The sequence below is a fragment of the Hyperoodon ampullatus genome (genome assembly GCF_949752795.1).
Source record: "Hyperoodon ampullatus genome assembly, chromosome: 2".
NCBI classification, from domain to species: Eukaryota; Metazoa; Chordata; class Mammalia; order Artiodactyla; family Ziphiidae; genus Hyperoodon; species Hyperoodon ampullatus.
This window is the reverse complement of record NC_136915.1, coordinates 58,655,946-58,678,714: the sequence shown is the minus strand read 5'-3', so window position 1 is coordinate 58,678,714 and position 22,769 is coordinate 58,655,946. Positions and strand designations below refer to the sequence as shown.

The following is a 22,769-nucleotide window of genomic DNA, read 5'->3' as shown; positions in this document are numbered from 1 at the left end:
TTCAAAAAGTTTTCAGAAGCTACGGAGAGATTATTAGAAAAACTAAAATGTTTGGCAGCACATCCCTACCTAACCTGTTGAGCTTGACATCACAGAGGACCAACTAAGCCAGCCCACAACACTTCCCTTGGTGATGCTTTCTGAAAGAGAAAACTGGATGAACCATGGGTCTGACCCAGCATGGCAATTCTTATGTTCTTACTGCTGATGACGACAGATTGCCTGTAGTTCATGTGTGAACATTATTTCTGAAATGGGTGAAAAAAATGAAAGATGTTACTATTGCTTTTCCCTATAGAATAGCTTGAAAACTGACTATGTTAAGATATACTCTGAAGACTAGATAGCTGTATCTAGTTCTACATCACTGTGACTCAACACTACCAATAAATACAAATTTAACTATAAATTGATAACAGTAAGCAATTATATAAAATTTGGAATACTGTTATATATAAAATTCTACTCATGAGATTTGAACAAGGGGGAATGAGGCACAGAGTCCAATGTCTCATGATTTCCAGGGGCAATCATACCCATTTATTCCCTTTTAGATAATTTGGCTTTGGATTTTAGAGTGTTTGATCCTCCAAGGAAGTGACCAGCAGAGACACCTGTAAATGAACATGACCAAGAAACAGTGCAGCCTAGGAGTTTGAAAAGCACAAGCAAATATGCATATAAGCACATCTTCCAAAGGCAGTTATTTGGCCAGGCTTAAGAACTTTAGTGGTGCATGGTGACCAAATGAAGTCACAACTTTGCATTATTTTTATTCCATAAACATTAGGGAATACTCAAGGTATTGGCAAAGTTAATTTGTATATGGTAAAGTCAATTCCACCACAATTCATCAGCATTTTAGAGCAACTCACGTGAAATGAAGGGTTCAATACTCTATGTACTATATACTTAAGTCACAAATTGCTAGTGGGAGTGGGAACAGTGTTTCATTCCACAGCTAGACTGAATGAAGCTAAGAGAATTTGGTGCATGGGGAATGGATTAGACATATAAGGCATTTTGCTTAAAAAGAGGATATAATAAACTATACTCCCTCTATCACTGGGAGTTAGCTAAAGGTGCATTACTTATTAAATATTATTTGTTAGAGGAAAAGGTTTCAGAATATTTAGGGAAAGGGAAGTCATCATGCACATGTGCACCTCTCTATAAAAAACTTTGTAATAAAAAAGAAAATGCAATTTTACCTGATTTATTATAGCCCTATGTCTTTTCCCTTTGATATCATCTATATGCAAATCTGATTTTGGTTCCCAGAATCAAAAATAGATTGGGAAAGGAAAAATATTAATTTCCCTTCCTCTTTAAAGGGCCTCTATTAGGCATATGGCCCTATAAGTTTTAGAAAAGATAGTCTCTCCTATTCTTACTGCTCTCTCTCAGTGTTATTAGATCAAAACTGTATGTGCTTATACTGAATGGAATAGAATTTAACAAAAACATGCCTTCACAGCTGTTCTGATCCATTTCCTCTCAGGAATACTACTGAAAACATACACTCTTAACATTCGCTTTGATAAATTTGCTGTCTCAAATAAGATGAACTGTAGTTTACAATGTATTTATAAGACACTGAAAAGTCCAAATGCCCTATGAAGATGTCAATAAATGGATAAATTGAAACTAATGTAAACTTTTATCCTATTAAGAGAAAGAAGATTCTAAAAATTACAATTTTCTCAAGAAAAATTTAGAAAAGCTTAGCAAAAATATGACTCAAAAGAAAAAATACACTCACGTGACACCAGGATGAAGATTATATTTCTTTTTTCCAAATCGCGTTTGCTGAGCAAAGAAATCGTAACGTTCAGATTTTTTCCACATATAATAGAATGCTACACATTCACCAACTGACCTTGTTCGAACCTATAAGAAACAAATACTTGTTTTTAACAAGTATCTCCTCCTTAAAGGAGTTATCTCATGAAAAATACCTGAAGTTTGAAAACAAATTTAGCTGGTCTTTAAGTAATACATAATACCACAACACTGTAGCAGCCGTGTGAAAAATTACTCTTTCTGAACTCCCATTAAGAAAAATACATTGGCAGCAGGTCTTCAGATATTTAGCATTATGCTATTTTTTTAACCTTTTTTTTAAACATCTTTATTGGAATATAGTTGCTTTACAATGCTGTTAGTTTCTCCTGTATAACAAAGAGAATCGGCTATATGTATACATATGTCCCTATATCCCCTCCCTCTTGTGTCTCCCTCCCATCCTCCCTATCCCACGCCTCTAGGTGGTCACAAAGCACCAAGCTGATCTCCCTGTGCTATGCAGCTGCTTCCCACGAGCTATCTATTTTACATTTGGTAGTGTATATATGTCAATAGCATTATGCTTTTAAAGAGACTATCATATGTTCATTTACTATAAAATAAATACCCCTTTATTGAAAATGTCTGGAAGTGGCATTTGAATTAAAATAATGTTATTAAACAATTTGCAAATACTTTTACTCACAGAACGCCTAGGGAGACTGCCTTTAAATTCCCATTTAAAGGATTCTCTTACTAATTCCAACACTGATCCAGACTCAGTTACTTACTTTCTAGAAAGGCTGAAAGTATTCCCCAGTGAGTTAAAAGCTATTATAGTAATGCTAATACTTTGTTTACTAAATTACTCCAGTGGCTTACTGTGCTATACCTATTTGGGCAACTGAATGGCTTTACTAATATTAAACATATGAGATTGGCAACTGATGTTGACAAAATTCCCTGTTTTGCTACTTTGCTTAGAGAGCTGGCAGGGATGATGCATATAAAATACTGGGAGTTAAAAAGGTATCTGAATGAGTGTTTGGGATGCAAGATAATATGCTTTAACTCATAAATTTCTGATTCTGAAGAAGGTATCCGGTGGGACTGACTGCACCTAAGGTCAATTTTATGACATCCTTATTTTGTTATGCGACATATATTTTTCTTTCTGCCCCTATGACTGCACTTTATGACTCTGGCCCATGTTTCTTTAAGACAAAGCTATCAGGGCTTTAAAAACAAAAACTAAAAATACAGTCATCTTCTCAAGCTGTTTTTTGCCTCCTTTTTAGAATCTTATTTCTAGTAGACAATTGTCAAGTCAACTGTACGTTACCGAAAGCAAAAACTACAAACACATTTTGTAGCATGCAAAGTTAACATTATTATGAAAAATCCTCAATTAAGTAAGTGTGCATAATACAACCTATCATTAAGATCCAAACTTCAATTCCAGGTGTAAAAACAAAGCCTTAATGTTTTCACTGGACTTCAATGTCTTCTCCTTCTTAAGAATTATTGTCCTCCCTTTGTTCACTGGAACAACTAGTGTACTAGGTATATATAGGTCGGATGACTTCTGTAACACTGAACTATCACCATCCCAAATATTTATAAAGAAATCAAGGTCTAATTTTCAATATTATGTTAAGACTTTTTTTTTGGCTAATAGTTTTAAGTCACCTAATAAGTTCTTATTCCTTAAAAAAGGACTGCTCCTTCCAGTTACATCAGCTTATCATCCCAAGGGTCCCTCCACAGATAATCCAGTATGGTTTGGTCAATAGTGTTTGAATTCAAGCAGGAATGCTAGAAAATTCTTTCCCAAAACGTTGTCCCTTTCAACCATGAGACAATTTGTTTTTTTTAAATCAGAAACATGCACAGCCATTACATGAAACAATCATTAGCGTAATGCACTCCTTTCATAGAGTATTCACTATATTGGAAATTATCAGATGATTTGGATACAACACCTTAATGTTGGATACAACATTAAGATGATTTGGATACACCTTTCACATCAATGCTAAGACTCAAAATTTCTCTCATTAATTATGTCTGATGTCAAATACCAAAATTCAACAAAATAATCAAGAATAAACTAAAGAACAACAAAAATGAGAAAAATGAACTCAAAGGATTTGTAAGCAACTATTTTATTTATGGAACATAAAATACTGTTAAATATGTGTTGAAACAAATCAAGTGAATACCATCGGATCACATCCAGAGGTATAAAATATGAGAATGTGACGACAGACTATTTAGAGCCTCAGAACCAAGCCCACATAAGCCCAGATACTTTCAGCATCATCCTAGATAAGCCATCACATATCTTACACACCATCCTTAAGGAAACATGTAAAGCCAAGCTCCTTGTCATTTATATTTGCTAAAAATGTGATATTTATAAACCTAGAAATTACTTAATTTCCTATATTTACATTCTGAGATTTTAATTTTGCCTGTCCTAATTTCCCTTAGGAACACATTTTTCTATTCTATGCAATTGTGTAGTTACTATTAAAATCTTACCTGATTTCAGTTTAAGAGAATTAAACCTAAGAATAAATTTGCAAGTACTTACGAAGGTTTTTTGGGTATACATTGACACTGTATGATTGATATTATCCATATGGCATGATAAATTATGCTAAATTGTCAAATTATAAAATTATATAATGTATAATAAAGCTGACTTATTGAGATATTCTTCTGGAAAATTAAAATCTTAATTAAAACCAAATTAAATATTAAGTATCTGATTTTAGACCACTTAGGACTTAAGCAAATGTAAAAAACATTTTAATTATAAATAATGTCATGGTAAAAATGCTTTAAAGTTTCCAAGTAAGACCCTCCTAAAAAAAAATCTGTAACAAGTTTGTGGAAAATAGCTTTAAGTAATTACAGTGTATACACACATCCCATCCAGAAGCTGATGAACATATTTATAAACGTCTAATACTTAAAGGCTTCCAATATCATACACTGAGAACAGTCACTTGGCAAATACATGCCAGGAAGTCTAGGCATGCTTATTATAATTTTCTAAATACCAGTGTATTAAAATATTCATTATTGAACCTTTAACATTAGAAAACATAATAGAAGATTTAATATAATCTAGGTTAACTAAATTTCTTTTAATAAAAGAGACAACATATATCATCACTTACTTTATTAGCCTGAATCAAATGAAAGTCCTTTCCATAGGCCTTCAACCCTTGTTCAAAATTTCTACACTCTTCCTCTGTCCAAACAGATAATTCCTCTGACAAAATTGGGGGGCGGGGGAAGGAGGGGAAACTGTTAAACAATATTCTCCCAAATGCTGCATATAACGAACAAAGTTGTAAATAAGAATGTAACTTTCTGGTAACAAGGAGGGAAGTATTTTACTCCTGAGTTCTATTATTGATGGCTGAAAAAGATAGTGACAAAAACTCCTTATTTAATAATGGATGATTTAGTCCCTGACTCTCCAACCTCAACTTGTGCCATTTCCCCTTTATTCTTTATGATCCAACTAAACCAGCTACCTTTCAATTCCTTTAATTCGTTATGTTCTTTCTTACTTTAGAGACTTTGTGCATGCTCTTCCCTTTGTCTAGAGTTATTTCCTGCCTCTTACCTCAACCCCCTTTCACCTAGCTATTTACAGCCCAGTAAAAATATCACTTTGTTCTAGAAGCTTTCTTTGACAGCCTCACTCTTTCCCCCAACTAGGTTAAGTCCCACTGCAATAAGTTTGGATTGCACCCTCTAATTCTCCTTGGAAGAACTCGTAACTATTTTTCAGCTTCCCTATCTAGGCTCTAAGCACCGTGACGTCAGGGACCTTGTTTACAGTTATGTCCCCACAGTTTGGTAGGCCCTCCAATTCTGTTGAATGAATAATCTTTCATTTGTTACATAATGATATATAAACAGTACTCTTAGTGAGGTGGGGTGAGAGCCAGTTTGGAGTAAAAAAGTGAAAAACCTGGATTTTAGTTTTGGCTTCATTATTTATGAATTATGCTTGCCTCAGCTAAGAGACCTCAGTTCTCATCAGTTTTAAAGTGAAGCTAACATCTTTCACCTTATTTAGCTCACAGGGTCATTACCAAGATCAAATAGGAAAATGTTTATAAAAATGTCTTAAAATTGAAAGGCATTATATATTTTTATTTAAATGGCCTTATTTTCCCATAAAGGAAGGGACAATATTAACCCCATTCCCCATAATGCCTTGTGTAACACTTGTGTTATATACAAGTTATTTAACAAGTTATAACAAGTTGTTCTCCAGCAAATATTTACTGAATTCAGAGATTAGTATTATTAAATTTAGGATATACCTAGGTAAACTGAAAAGCTTAAATTTTAAATTTCTGCTATATCATGAAAACAAATAAAAAATTAATATTTATGCTTACCTCTAGCTGCTTTTACATTAAATCTTAATCTTCTTAATGCTTCTTCTGTATCAAAATTGCATTTAACTAATTCATATAATGCCTAGAAAAATAAAAGGCTTCAGTATGTAACCTGGACTATGAACAATTCAAGGCTACAGTTTCTTAAGAGAGTAAAAGCTTTTCCAGAATCAAGTGTTTTCGTACTTTCTGGAGGACAAATAATTCTAGTAAATGCAACATAAAGAACACTAAAGAAAAACAAACATAATTCATTCCTGATAATTAACTGCCTCTGAATATGTAGAAAATAATGGACAAGCAAATACTCTACTGGTGGCCATGGTACTCTAGGAATTTATAAATAAAAAGAAATCGTTTTATAATAATCACAAGTCCCTTCTTTTTGGTTTTTTGGGGTTCCTATTCAAAGACAATTTAAAACAAATCAGAAAAGAAAAACCCTGGTGAAAAAGGCAAAAAAGTATATAATGCTGCTATTAGGTTCATGGTAGGCACTGTTCTATTATATACAGAATAACATTATCCCCGACAGGTATTCCCAACTTGATGATATCCACAGATTCTATGGGATATGCAAAGGAAGTTCAAAAAGCCTAATAAAAAATATATACAGGCAAAATAAAATATCAAAATTTTTATTTGAGCTGAAGTCATACCAATGAGTGTCAATACTACATATCTTATGCTGATTATAAACCTCAGACTCCCTGTTGATGACATTACAGATCTTCCTCTACTTACAATGGGTCCCAAAAAACACATCCTAAGTTGAAAATACTGTAAGCTGAAAATGCATTTAATACACCTAAACTACTGAACACCATCACTTAGCCTAGCCTACCTTAAATGTGCTCAGCACACTTACATTAGCTTACAGCTGGGCAAAATCATCTAACACAAAGCCTATTTTATAACAAAGTGTTGAATATCTCATGTAATTTACTGAATACTGTACTGAAAGTGAAAAAGAGAATGGTTGTATGGGTACAGAATGGTTGTATCAGTTGTTTACCCTCATGATCACGTGGCTGACCGGGAGGTGTGGCTCTCTTCCACTGCCCAGCATCACAAGAGATATTCAACACTAGTCTGGGCAAAGATCAGAATTCGAAGTATGCTTTCTATTGAACGCACACTGCTTTCATACAATCATAGAGTCAAAAAATTTTAAGCTGAAACTTTGTTAAGTCAGGGACCACCTGTAAAGGAATTTTGGTGGATAGAATAGCACTAAATGTGACCGCACTTAAACTTATAAACATATGTGGTTAATATATTTTGGGAATATTGTAAGTTATTTCTTATTCATGTACCTGTTCATTGTCTTTTATGTGAGATCCTTCAGGAATTGCTTCTACACCTTTCTCATCACCTGTTCTTCTAGATGCATCCTTAAGAAATATAATCACTTTGTCTTCCGGTAAGTACTCAGGGTCCCACAGGAGCTGATCATCATTTTCATATACTAAATTAGTAAAATATAATGTTAAAAATAATGCCAAAAATTGATAGTTTGTGTTAAAACATATCACTGAACAAATAACCCATATTTAGAGCCAAATTGTTGAGAACTGAGAGGTAAAGTGTGGTCCCACTACTTGCGTGACTTCATTCTGGGGCAATATTTATAACAAGTGATTTAAGCAATCTAAACAGAAGGTACCACTTGATGCACCTTTCAGATGTAGTCTGACTTAGCTTGAGTTTACCAAATTCCAAGCTCTCTTGTTTTGAAGAGCACTACCAACACTTACTACCTGTATGACCCCAGCAAGTTAACTTCCCTTCTTTCTGCTTCATCTGTGAAATGGGGAAAACAATCCTATTATACATGGCTGTAAGGATTTCAAGCAATTTAAAACAATTCTGACACATATTAAATAAGTTTCAATGAATGTTAGCTATAATTATGATTTTTGAATAGGGATGTCTAAAAGAATGCTCACCAAATGTTACCACTGCTTATTTCTTGGTGGTAGGATTTGGGACAATTTTTTCTTACATCTTTGTACTTTTCCATGATGCTTGAAAATATATTGTCATAAGCATAAATCATTTTCATAAAACAAGTCATTACTTTTTTAAAAAAAGCATTTAGGTTTCATCAAAATTTCCATTATAATAAGATTGAAGCCCCAATTTCACCAAAATTTTATAAGTGAAAGAATGGAGGAGAAACTAAGATGAGAGCCTTGTGGAATCCTAAACAACAGGAAGATGAAAACACAGACAAAATTAAGAAGGAACAGTCACAAGACAGAAGAAATATCAAAAGTGTGGCACCATAGCAGCAAGGGGAAGAAAATGTTTCAGAGAGTAACAGATTGGTTAAATGCTGTTAAACAAGCAGGATGAAAATTGAAAAGGTGCACTGGATTTACTAACAAAGATGGGAATGTTTCAAGAACTGTTTCTGTGCAGAGATGGAAGCCAAAGCCATACTGGAGAGGAATGAAGAGGAAATGGAAGGTAAAGAAATAAAGTAGAAAACTCTTCTGAAAAGTTCCATGGTGAGGGAGGAGATAGAGCAGTACAGTAGCTAGAGAGGAAGCATAGCTGAAGAAAGTTTTTGGTTTTGCTTGTTTGTTGGTTTTTAAAGGCATGAGACATAATCACTTAAATGCCAACAGAAAGGAGCCAGCTGGACAAAGACTATGAATTTCAGAGACAAAGTATAGCTGACAGTGTCAAACTTCCTTGTGTTATGAAAAGGAATTAACAGCTAACAAAGGTACATCTCCTACATACCAGGTACTATGTTAAGTGTTTTCATATAAATTACCTCGTCCCCACCCACTCCCCTGCCACTACACACATACACTTTAAATTTTTCCTTAGTAATAAACCTTATTCCTTTTCTAACCTGTTGGTACAATCCTAGTAAAACTCCAAACTGTAAATACAATAAAACTCCCATGATAAAGTGAATTTGGATATATTGCTATTGATTTCTGGTCTGCGCTCAGCCTTTATTTGCCAAAGGGAGCACACTAGAGTTCTTATATTCTTGGAGTGGGAGTGGGAGATGGACAATGCCTTACAAGGAAACCCTGATTCAGGAAGAAGACAATGGAGGGTGGGTCCCTGAGTCCCCAGTGTTCTCCCAGTTAGATACCCCATGTCGAGCCTATGAAACAAGCACAAACTACCTGAGAGATACTTCTGGAATCAATCTGGAAGTCCCAAGTCACAGGATACAGAGATATGCTTATTTAAACTGAGTACAAAAACATCACCAGATGGCGCCAAGTGAGAAGCCAGGTCCCTAGAATTGTGACTAGCAGCCAGATAGGCTAACCCTGAGAATATGATACTTCACTTAATGCATATACTAAAAATGACAATGAGGTGAGAACAATTAGCATTCTCAGAGAATAAACCACACTGCCTTAACTGGTTCCAGAAACAGACCAAATTACTTTCCAGTTAAGTTTGTACTCTAAATATGACTTTTGACTATGATCTAAATAAAAAAGGCAACACAGTTGATATTTATTAAATATCTATAGAATGACTAAACGCCAAGAGATCAGAAATTCAGGAAGAACTCCACCATTATGATAAAACACACGAAAATACAGAGGAAAAATAATCTCTATAAATATGACAGCAACAGAAGGAAAAAGCAGTCTTTATTATAATTGTATAGTTTCATGAACATGCTGGATTTTGAAAGATCACAATCACTGAACTGTAACAGGATCTTCTGAAACTATTTCATTCGAATGAATTACCAAGCCTAAATATTAGAACTTTTAAAAAGCAACCATAAATATATCCACCTTATACTACTGAAAGATATAATTTACAAGTGATTATAAATAAGTGAAAGAGTCTCAGAAGGCAAGAGCTCGCCTAGTATATTACCACAGGTTGTTAACTGGGGAAGTGCTTTTTATGGTATTTTAAGTAATAAAAGTAAATGTGTCAGATAAGCAAAAATGAGTTCAAAATAATTTAACAAAGTTCATTATATGTGTGTTGGGGGTGGGAATGGAGATGACAAATGTAGAAAACTGAGAAACTACCACCACAAAATCAAAAACTTCTGCAATCTGGGAAATTCCTAGTGAGTAAGAATAAACGTGAATAAATAAATGAAGAAATTTATAAACCTCCAGTTTCTGTTAAAAAAAAAGTGTCATTCCATTTTTAATGCCCAAGTAAAATTTCTACCTAATCAATATATTATGAGAATGAAAATGCTGAAACATAATCAGCAAGGTGTAATAATGCGATTTATAATAGAGATTTCCACATTCTTAAAAGGTTGCACTGTGATTAATGACATGAATTTTAAGTTGTCTAGCTGAGCTTTTCCTATGTGTAGATTAATTGAACTGCCTGTTTCAACAGTATTATTATTATCAACTAAGGGTAATACATGTGTTCATTTTTCAGTAAGCAACTTAAGAATCAATATTTCACCTAATATTCATTATAAACAACAATTCACCTGGTCCTTTGCTATTCACTGCTTTGTAATTCCTAGCCACATTTACTTACTCTAAAATTTACGTCATGCAAGCATGAAAATTTGAGAATACCTTGTTCCTTTCTCTTGACTTTTTTTCCTAAGTAGCCCATCTAATTCTCAGCTAATCTAGTAAAGGGTTCTCAACCTCAGCACTACTGACACCTTTGGCCAGATACTTCTTAGTTTGGGGAAAGGGGTCCTGTGCATTGTAAGATGTTTACCAAGTATTCGAATTATTTAGTATTATCACAAAGCTGCAGCATTTACTCAGTTTTTAGTACGTGGGAGAAACAAAACAACCACATAACTTTAAAAATCATGTTTTTCATATGGCCAGCACTTTTTGGGGAATTAAACCCTTTTCATACAGTCTGAGCAGGGCTGACACTGCTCCCTGGAGCCCCAAGAGATAAATGAGCCAGGGCAAGCCTGAGTACTCACTCATCCCTTGGCTTACAGTAATTACTTCTGGTTGGGTAAGACGCAAGCTCAGTCAATAGAGGCTCTCTCTAGGACTTTTGCTGGAGCAAAGGGGGATGGGGAAGTTCCCATTTTTCCTGGTTCCTGGCTAGAATAGTGAAAAGTATAAGTCATGAGCTCCCAGTAGCCATCCTAGCTTGTCTGACAATAAAGGAAAGAGGGGGAGGAGAGACACTTGATATCATAAAAATCCCGAATCCAGTTTTATTTGAAGCCAGACTAGCCAGAACTTCCCAGTAAAGCAATCAGGTAAATTCTTTTTTGCTAAAGCTAACTGAACTCAGTTTTTGTCACCTGCAAGCAAAAGAGCATAAATTTGATACTTTCTGAAAATCTGAATAATAAAACCTAAGCATAAGGGTAAGATTAATCATCTTTTGGATATTAATGCCACTTACTGACCATTTTCTATGTGCCAAACACTATGCCACTAAGCACTACACATAAAAACATCACATGTAAATCCTCGCAACGAGCTTTATAAATAAATAGGTGATTGCTATTTTATAGACGAGAAAAAAGAAGTAGTTAAGTAACACGTCCATGGCCAAATGCCTAGATACTGATTCAAGTTTACTGACTCCACATACGTTCTGTTTACACTATCTGCACCCACCTAATAACTCAGCTACCAATGTTTATGAAGTGTCTTATGTGAAAAGGATCTCCCAAGGTATTAAGGATACAAAGATGAATAAACAAATGATTATAATATACTCATTGAGTATAAATGATCATTTACATACATTTAAGATAAAAAGTTAATGTCTCTTTAGGATACTCAGTAATAGGGTTTCCTTATAGCAATGAAAAATTCTAATCCAACTGCCGAATAATTCCTTACAGTTCAGATATCAAGATATCTTAAGTTTTGTGGCACTGTTATCAAAATCACCCAAACCAAATGCTCGCCCTTTTGAATGTGATCACCAAACTGATGAAAAATACCCTGTGAAACTTTCGCTGTAAGGGAAAAAGGCACTAATCAGTACTATCCCTTTGACAGTTTTATTTCTAACAGTGTGGTTTACCTAATAGTTTTACAAGAATTTGGTTTGTGTGCACAGGTTAACCTAAGTGGAGACGAATTCTTGATATCATGACCAAAGTTTGAATTCGTAGAACTACAAAGATGAGGAAAGGGCCTGAACCATAGTGACTCCTCTAAGGCAGTAACCCTGATAAATGCATCTGATCCTCATACAATATAACACGCTTAAATTTCTCAAAGTGAGAAAGCTTCATAAACCACAGCTCTTCTGGAAAAAAAAGAAAGAAAGAAAAAATATATATATATATACACACATAAAATTGCTTTCTAAAATGTTAAAATGGAAAACAGTAAATCAAAATTGGAGATTGTGATCACTATTCACTGTGATATCTGACAATGCAAACATGTTAAAATAAAAGGTAAACATATTAAGAGATAATTAAAACCATCTTTAGCCATAATATTAACTTGCCACATATAAAAAAATACAAAAGCCAATGGATCATTCATTTTTGCACACAATTACAATGTATTCACAAACACTGTGCACAGAATTTCAATATACAACAAGGTCACTCCATATTGATACCTTTAACATTCCTGTATGTTGCAGAAATTAACTTGAAAGCTATTACTGTTGTGTTAAAACATTTCTGTCACTAGAATTTACTAGCCTGTGGTGTTCCCTTAACTGCTTCTGATCTGCTGCTCTGCCCTGAAAGCAGGTGCATACTTAGAATATAAATTAAGTTTTTGGAGGGAATGCTAAAAAAGAAAACAAACAAGACGACTTCTACAACTCCCAAAGGCTCTGCATATGCAAGGTGAAGTGCGGAAAAGAAAACTGAAATAAAGAAATGATGAAAGAGTTTTAGCATTGAGTGATGTCACACCACACATGAAAACTCATTAAACGTGCGCACGCGCGCGCACACACACACACTCTCTCTCTCTTTCTGGAACTCTCCCAAAGCAGATAATCTGAAATACACTTAAAAAAAATCTTCAAGTATTCTGTTTTTGTTAAATATTTATTATTTGTGACTTACCTTAGCACTTTTAGACAAAATAATGAAAAAAACCATGTAAAATTTAAGTATACAAGTTGTTTTTCCAAAGTATTTTAAATACACAAACATCAAAATACTCAATTTTAGTAATATTAAAAGTTTCAGAAGCAAATAAACTTTTTATATTAGTTGTTTACTTGTTTTTTTTAAAACCTGTCCAACAGCTTCCACTGAAACAAAATAACCTTTTAAAATATAAATCATAAATGTTATAAAAGGGCATATTTTTCAGAGTACTTAAAATACGAAAAAAATAAAAAGTTGGAATGTTTTAAGTCATCTGATAACCTAATACCAAAGAAGCATTCACTTTTCTTTCTTTTTTGGCTAGAGTTCTATGGATAGAAGTGGAGAAACAGAAAACTATTTCTTACAGATACTGGTGCAGAGGTCTTTTTCATAAATCAGCAGGGTAACAAACAAACTGTCATGTTCTTATCCCATTATAAAAACAGTTCATCAATTCAAAAGCATGAATTCAGCTATAAATTAGTAAATTTACTAATAACTCACCTTTTTCATTTTCTTTGTATCTACAAATGCCAACTGGAATCTCTGCTTGAAACATGGAGCCCACCATAATCTCCTATTTTAAAAATAACATAAAACATTAATAAGATCTAGTAACACAGATTCTATATCCATTTTCTAGATTTACCTTCTTGGGTTAACTGTTCCTGGTCTGTCATAAAGCACAGTTACAACCAAATAACTATCTCAGGGGAGTACTGTGAGGATGCATGAATTAATAATAGATAAGACCTTGGATATGACTGGATGAAAATATTAGTAATAATAATGGGGTGAAATGGATACAAACTTTACTTCAAAATATGGAGGAAAGGAAATCAAAATGAATTCTTATAATTCAATTATAAGATAACTCTGAAAAGCAGAAAGTCAAATTAAAGTATTTTCAGAGCATCCCACTCTAAGCTATGGTCTCTGGATCAGCAGCATCAGCATCACCAAACGCAAATACTCAGGTCTTACACCAGACCTACTGAACCAGAAACTATGAGGATGGGATTCGGCAATTATAAGTGTTTTAACAAGCTGTCCAGGTGATCGACACACACTGAAGTCTGAGAACCAGAGCTTTAAGGTAAAGGAAATAACGAAAGGGTTTGTATAAAGCTCAGTAGAGGCCAAACGAATGAAACTCCAAACCAACTGGACAGGTAATTAGTGCCTAACTTTCATTAAAACAATACAAGATGAAATCGTAACTTCTCCCAAATGTAATTAAATCTTATTTTAGGAAATCTGGTAATCAATCTATATAGTCAAAACACAGATTAGGGGAAACTGGCTGTTCAGAAAGACAATGAGAAATCACCACTGATGAGATTGTACAAGACACAGGGACCAAGATTAATTACATGGGCCCTCTTTTGTCTGTGGCTAAATGTTAATAATACAGTTACTACATTTTCAGAATGAAGACTTATGCAGGAAAGGTACAAAATCATGGTCTAGTAAGTTTAAATAACTCTTGGGATTTGAAAAGTTTCTCTCTCCTGTTATTGTTTCCCACTGTTGTTAGAATTTCATTTTATCTAGTATAACTTCAAAGACATGTTCTATGTAATAAATTTATTGCTGCACCTGTACAGGAAAACCAGTTAGTTTTCTAAAAATACCACATTCACATTTTCTCTACTCATATATAGGAATTTTCTTTATGTCTTTCACTATAAAAAAGATTACTCTATTGTCACTTCTTGTGGCTCTTTTAACTTTACTCACCTATGCCTATCAGAGAATAAATAGTCAAGTTATCAACCCTGGCTAGGGTGCTTCTAAAATATAGATGTCTGGATCCATTCCAGACCAATTAAACTAGAATCTCTGGATGAAAGCCATGGTAATCAGTATTTAAAAGTTCTTTAAGTGATTCTAACATGAAGCCAGGGTTGATAACTTCTCAACTGGTATAAAGATAAGACACTTCCTTTTTCCTATTGAGTTCAGATAACTTCTTTTCACCTAATTTGTTCTGCAGGGAAGGGAAGGAAAACAGCATTTAGGAGCATTATGTACCAGGTATCTTATGCAAAATTTTCATTAAATCCTCACCAACTTCGACAAGGCTGAATTTGTCATTCCCATATTGTATTTGAGGAGATGAAACTCAACAAAATTAATTTCCTCAGGAACACACTACTAGTAAACTCTGAGCTATAACTTGAACTCAGGTTTGATTTCAAAGCTGTTTCCTCTACCCTAGTTTCTATAAAAATTCAATTTCATCTTACAAGCCTTAGAAGATGAATCTCTGAATCCTGACACTTTTTTACAAATCTCACTAAAATAAGACAATCTGGATTTACTGCGGCCTACTTTATTACATATTTTTCTTGAGGAAGGGACTAATACTCCCTAGCAGTAAAGGCTTCATCTCCCCCATGTTCTCCCTCCTGAGTTTTTATTGCTTCATTAAGAGAAAAAAATTCAAGGCTTAATCAAATACTCTCTTGGGAAACTCCAGATACAAAATCAATTTATATTGGAGATAAGATAAATACACTTGAATGTGTGGTAGAAAATAACAGTTTAAGATGACTCCCAAGGTTTCTAGCTTTTTTTCATCTTAATTTCTACATGATGTAGGAATCAGAAAAAAATGGATTGAAGAACACTTGCTCAAATAGGTCACACAAATAGTAACTTCTGTGATCCTTTTTTGTGTCTTCAGTCCCATCATTCATTCATTACTCACTCAAGTTAATTAACACATCCGGCACTGGGATAATCTTTCCTTACCACTCCAACCCACACTAATGTCTCTCTCTTCTAAACGTCTCTTTGGAAACCCATAAATAGATCAATTCTGGCTGAAGCCCAGAATCCTTGGGTAGCACAGTCCAAGTTCATTTGAATACTTCATTCTTCGCAACTGAAACTCTAAGTATAGAGATTTTCCCTTATTTTAATCCACAAGGAGGTTAGCTCTTTTTAAGTTTGCCCCAGGCATCCCAAACCAGACAACTTTAAACAAACTAAACAAACAAAACACAGGGAAGCCTCAAAAGTATTAACTAATTAAGTAAACAATCATGACTCAAAAAAGTGCAGAAAGGCCACTCAATTTGATACTTTGGGCTATTCTGCTTCCAAATAAATGACTACTTATGCCCTAAATTAAAAATCAGACCTATGAAAAAGAACACTAAAAAACCTCAATGGAGACTTTAAGAGAAGTATCAGGTCACCTATCTCAACATGAATGACATCATCTCTTCTATATAAATGATGTGCCCTGATCAATTCTATATAACATTTTGATAAATCTTCCTAATAAGTCAACTGCTTTGCAACAGCTTAAAATTCTTCAATTTAACCATGTGATTAACTATACAATGTTATACAATTTTATATTTAAAGACTACGTCAATATATTATCTTTAGACTCATTTTAGAAATTAATTATGGATAGTTATACCGAAGCTCAAATCTGTCTCTTCACACAATATACTCTGAGTTGTAAATATCGACATTAATATGGGATGGAAAAACTTGTAATCTAACTTATTAAACAAAATTTACTTAACAAATACCAAAGCCTCCACAACTGCTTTCTCAAGTATAAAAAAAAAAATCACATGTGATACTTTTTATAGTGTAGCTAACAAAAGTGTAATTTGTAGTGGTTCAGAAATTTGGATTTCTAATCTTGCTTTGAGTACTGGCTTGCTCAAAAAAGTCCAATTTTTTCTATACCATTATTTTATTTATAAAAAGGTAAATATTTTTCTCACCTGGATGTATTAAGGGAAAGTCTAAACATTCATATGTCACAAAAAGACTTACTTCAATTTTATCAATATTTATACTTAGTAAAAGAATAATTACACTTGGCTTTTTAAATATTTATTTATCTAAGTTTTGGGAAAATATGGCTCTAACTACCTTTTTCCAGTCTTCAGATGGTATATAATCTTCATCTTCTTCAGATTCTTCTTCTATTTCACTATCTAGAATAAGTAAGACAATAGTACTATAAAATGATTGCTTATCCTATCCATTCTTATATCTACCATCAAATATTTAAATATGCCAAAAGGTATTTGCAGAGGTAGGTCAAGATATTTTTAATCAAATAATACCCTGTCAGTTAAAACAAAAAAAACAAAACTCATAAACCTTCTAGGACAATCTTCTTAGACAATGTATTTTCATAAAATGACTTCCTACAAAAAATTTTAAGAAAAAATCTGAGAATCAGTCAAGATAATCTGTTTCTAAGCCTAATTCTCCTTCCAACAGCTTGGTGACAGAATAAATTATATGATCTCAGTTTCTTCCCTTATAAAATAAGAATTGGGGCAAAACAGTGGTTTCTGAACAGTGCTCCTTAAAGCACTGACAACTCTGTAGCACCACTTTGGGGGAAGCGCATGAAGAGAGGGTATGTATGTCTTCCCAACTTCTGTTTTATTCAGAGCAGGCAAGCTGCTGTTTGTTTACATTTTGGACTAAGAATGTATTTACATAAAGGGGTGGGAAATCTGAAAGCCATGAGACTGTCAGCATCTTCTCAACTCTAAAATGGCACACAAAATTCAAAAGGGTGACACTGCATACAGAAATTAATTCTTCCTATGGAAAAGCTAAGATAGGCAGTATATTTGTAGCTTAAATGCATACATCATAACTAAAATACCAGATTTGAATTATGAAATATTATTTCAAGAGGCAGTCACTTAGTATCCCACTTTTAAGCAAACTTTGGCAATGGATCTGCTCCTGGTTTAACTAAGGGAAAAATACCACATTTCCCCCAAACAATCATCTCAGTAACTAATCTCTCTGTGCACTGATATACTTTTCAGCTGGACCATATCTGTGATCAAAGTTCACAATAAAATTATTATTAGCAGCCCTACATTCACTTCTAAACAAACTGTGTAACAGAAGTCACTCATACAAAGAAGTAGCCATGTTTAATCAGTTATTACTTTACCACATTTCATGAGAGGTTATTGTTCTTCAACTATTTTCCTTTTTAAAGTATAGAAATTTAGAACACATATTTAAACTAATAACACTAATGGTTAACTTTTTCTTATCTTACTTCCAGAGTAAGGATTCCTGCTTAGAATGAAACATTATGGAGCAGATGAAACATGCAAATATTCAAGATACATATATTAAATGTTGTCTTGACTACTGGTCATCTCTGACTAGATCATAACTGTAGAAAAATTAGGGGAGTTCTTTGTATAACATATTCCTACCTCAAAAGTCAACCACTTTTTGGACTTGGGAGCCATTGATTAGAGAAAGCAATGCTTATGAATATATCAAGGCTGAGAGGCAAAGAAAGCAGAAAATGAAAAACTGAGGAAAAGACTACGAGAAATAAAAAAGATGACCATGAAACAAACTAAAGAACAGTCAAGAGGGAAAAAAGGAACACACTCAGAATTGGGCGTCATAGTGACACAGTAATTACTGTAGTATATTCATGGACAAGAGGGCCCCAGTACTGCTAAACTAATAATCTAGAACAAAATCCCATTACTGATGAGCAAGATTTCAAAATCAATGAATTCAAACAGAGTAGTGAAAAAAAACCACTAAAATTTTAGGCATATATTAAGCAGTAAAAATCATATCCAAAAAATAGTAACTAATAACACTTACTTGTATCAAAATATTTACATCGACGTGGACGGATTATTTCCTGGGCATCTTGAGAAGCAACAGATTGTGATGGATCATCATTGGAAGACTGAGTTTCATCCTCTTGACCTGAGGAATCTTTTATATTCTCTTCCTGTGGAATAATAAATTAAATCTCTAAGATAAAAAGAAGATTGTTGCAGATGAAAGGTCATAGTATTCCAAATACAACTGGAAGGCTAAAATAAATATATTAAATGGTGTCTTGGGTTGGATCCTGGAACAGGAAGAAGAACATCAGTGGAAAATCTCACGAAATCTGAATTGTCTGTAGTTTAATTAATAGTATGGTACCACTGTTGATTTCTTAGTTTTAATAAATAGACCATGGTTACACAGATGCTAACATTAGGGGTAGCTGAGTGAAGAATATACAGAAACTCTGTACTATCTCTGAGCCTCTTCTGTACATCTAAAATTATTTCAAAACAAAACAAAATAAAAGTGAATACAGAACTGCCAATTAGCCTTTATTACTTAAAAAAAATAGCATTTTTTAAAAAGTTCATACAAATTCATTCAGACTAGGCATTGATAAGAAATCTGGAATGACACAGAGAAAACTATCACTTCTCTGGAGTAGATTACAGGGGACTTCCAATTTGTATTACGTACATCTATATTAACTTTTAACATTTAAATGTATTACTTTTAAAGTCAGAGTAAAAACAGATTACAGAAATAGGCAGTCAAAATGAATGTATTAATAAACTTTAACTTCAAGAGGAATAAAAATATATGTGTATAACCTTACTTTATTTTCCCCACTACAGCCACTATTATCATCATTATCAGCATCTTCATCATCTTCACCTTCTTCTTCTTCCTCCTCCTCCTCCTCATCTTCTTCAGGTAGTCGAATAGTACTATCATAACCATAAAGGCTGAGAAGTTCATGAATTGGCATGTCGCCTTCCTAAATAGAACAAAATAAAAAGTTAATTTCTGAATAGGTGATATTTCATATTCCTATAATTCACAAATCTGTGGAGTATGCTCTTAGAACTGTTATGAAGAATTCTCAAATCATAAAAGGTAAAACTGAATATAATTCTGAAACGTAAGAAAATCCTAGGCTTTTACTATTCTTTTCTGCATCAATTCAGTGAATGTACACCAATGTTCAGTTAACACTACGTACGGATGCTCACTTAGTAAGCGTACCATACATAATCTGGGAGTGGGGAAATAGAATAATCAGAAAATAGACTGTAAACTAAGTTAACAAACCCAGAAAGGGGGATGAAATTCATAGCCCAGCCCAAATAAATTAAAACAGCAATGACATACATGAATGATACTGGATTACATTAGCTATATATTCTTTTCTAGGTTTATGTATAATTGCATATAAAATCCTTTCATGGAATCCTTACTATCTATCTTACAAAACTGTTGTATTACCTCCATTTCATAGATGAGGAAATTGAGGCTGGCAGATTAAGCAATTTCTCCAAAAACCACACAAGTTACAAGTAGTGAAGCCAGATTTCAAGTCTAATTACAAAAGCCCATACTCTTATCATATACCAGGCTGCCCCAGCCAGGGACCTGGACCTTCCCCAACCAACACAAAAAACATACCCTCCTGCAGGTGAAATGAAGAAACATCCATATGTAATGAAATGAAATTAGCTTTCTGCAGAAGGTACTCACTCTAATCAATAATCAAGCATTATAAAGTATCAGGGAAACATGACAGAATTGATTATAAAAAGGAAATTTTACACAGACGCACACATACACACTCTGAAGAAAAATTTAACTGAGTCAGTCAGTTTAGAACCTAGAAAAAGGATAATCATGAAACAAGACTTTTGTATTTCTCCAGCAGTCTTGTAGCCTCATTCATGGATAGAAATAAGTCTAGCCCGTGTGTTAAATACACTGTTATAGTGGGCATGAATACATCAGACTGGACGATATAACCTGGTGACACTAAATACTTAGATCATACAGTGACACTAAATACTTAGACCATACAGTTAACTCCCATCACTCAGAATTCGTGTGTAAAAAGCAACTAATGATTATAATTTGAAAAAATTTTCTTATAGGAAGAAAATACTGTCTAACACTTCTATTTCATACTGTAAATGGATATTCTAGTTATAAATCAGTCTGTGAATCTGTTTCTGAAACAGAAATCAATGACAAGCTGGCATACTTAATTGACATCTCGTATTGTGATTCTCAAAGTGCAATAACACAGATAGTGCTTGAAGTGTTCAAGGATCTAGTCCCTGCAGATATCTGGTCCAGTACCAAGCATCTGGTACAGGAGACAGAAATTTGGGAATTAGGAGTCAGGATTTAAGAAAACAGAACTTCAAAATCAAGAAAGAAATAAAATGAGAAAAAGATATAGAAAAGGTGCGTTATATAAAAATCATAACACATAGCTGCCATAAAGTGCCTTCTATATGCCAGGCATTTGTGATAAGTCCTCTGATTTCACTATCTCTTTCTCTTTTCTTAACAAAAGCAGAGTGAGAATATTACACTATCTTATTTGATCTTTAAAAGTACCAGATGACAGTGCTACCTTTATATATGTAAATAAGAAAACCAAGCAGAGAAACATCATGCACTGACAGAGGCTTTACTATAATACCTAGACCTCCTAATCCCAGCTCATACTTTCCATAAACTTCTGCACCACAAATCAGAAGCAGGTTTAACAACTGAAGTCACTTCTATGACCAAGCCACCGAAGTCACTATTATGAATAAGGGCCAAACCAGGAAAAACACTTTAGCGTATGTTTGCAACTAACATTTACATGGACCTTGAGAATTCATAAACAGCTTGTTTCATAATATTTATTTCATCTTTAAGACTACCTTAACATGCTACTACTACCTCTAATTTTTACAACTGAGTTAACTGATACTTTGAGAGATCACAAAAAAGAGGTATGATTACCAATCAAATAAATGTCTTCAAGTTCTCTACCTTTGGTCTGTCTTATTCAAGGGCAAGAGAATCACCTTGAGAGCTTATTTAAACAGACTGCTGAACCCCACCCCAAAGTTTCTGATCTAGTAAGGCTGAAGTGGGGCCTAAGTATCTGCATTTTTTTAAAGTACCAGGTGATATTGATGCTGCTGGTATGAGACCACCTGGAGAACCACTTATCTCACAGTTCTAGGATAAGACAACTGCAAATCAGCCTTTCCAGTGGGAGGTAATAAAGTGCGATCATTATCTTTAATAAAGCTTATCACTAACAGCTGATAGCTAAGTTACGTGTCAAAAGGGTAAGTGATACACCAACTGCATGAAAAGATTTTTTTTTAACCATTTTCAGGTAAGTGGAATATCTGACTTCCATGGTGAGGTCAAGATTTTTCCCTCTTGGATACACATCTGAGAAGTGTGACTTGCTTTATAAAAATTCATTTCTCAAAGAAAAATTTAGCAACACCTCCAATATTGACTAAGCACAGAACAGAGTAGAGTCAGAAGCGGCTGACCACAGTGCATTTGGAAGAGAAGTGCTTGAATCTGAAAAACAGTAACAGAACTGGCAGAGAGAAAAGTCAGAGGAAATGACAACTGCGCAGGCGTAGAAACAAACAATGAATAAGCAGGTTATCCTGATTAGAATAGAGGGTATCTGTAGTAACCAAAAAAAGTTAGGGCTGGTATTTTTACCTACTTTCTCTAGTTTTATTCAGTTTCTAAAGGGATCTGTTATACTCTACTTTTGATTCATTTGAGAGTAGCTGTTGAACAGTGACTGACCTTTTGATTCATTTGAGAGTAGCTGCTGAACAGTGATTGACCCAATGGAACAGCTTAGGGAAAATTATGCACACGACAAAATATTCAAGATGGAC

The 22,769-nt window shown here is 33.9% G+C and overlaps 1 protein-coding gene across 4 annotated transcripts in view; it reads right to left on the bottom strand.

Annotated features, from left to right (window-relative positions):
• Positions 1-22,769, bottom strand: part of MIER1 (MIER1 transcriptional regulator) — a gene marked incomplete at its 5' end in the record, with an annotated part of 52,939 nt that overhangs the window by 6,025 nt on the left and 24,145 nt on the right. For all 4 annotated transcript variants that reach the window (XM_079697586.1, XM_079697584.1, XM_079697585.1 and 1 more), the window contains 8 exons: positions 1,763-1,890; positions 4,974-5,068; positions 6,216-6,297; positions 7,532-7,683; positions 13,753-13,825; positions 17,152-17,216; positions 18,889-19,021; positions 19,682-19,843. In XM_079697586.1, coding sequence (XP_079553712.1) covers positions 1,763-1,890; positions 4,974-5,068; positions 6,216-6,297; positions 7,532-7,683; positions 13,753-13,825; positions 17,152-17,216; positions 18,889-19,021; positions 19,682-19,843 — 890 coding nt within the window. The remainder of the gene's footprint in view (positions 1-1,762; positions 1,891-4,973; positions 5,069-6,215; positions 6,298-7,531; positions 7,684-13,752; positions 13,826-17,151; positions 17,217-18,888; positions 19,022-19,681; positions 19,844-22,769) is intronic.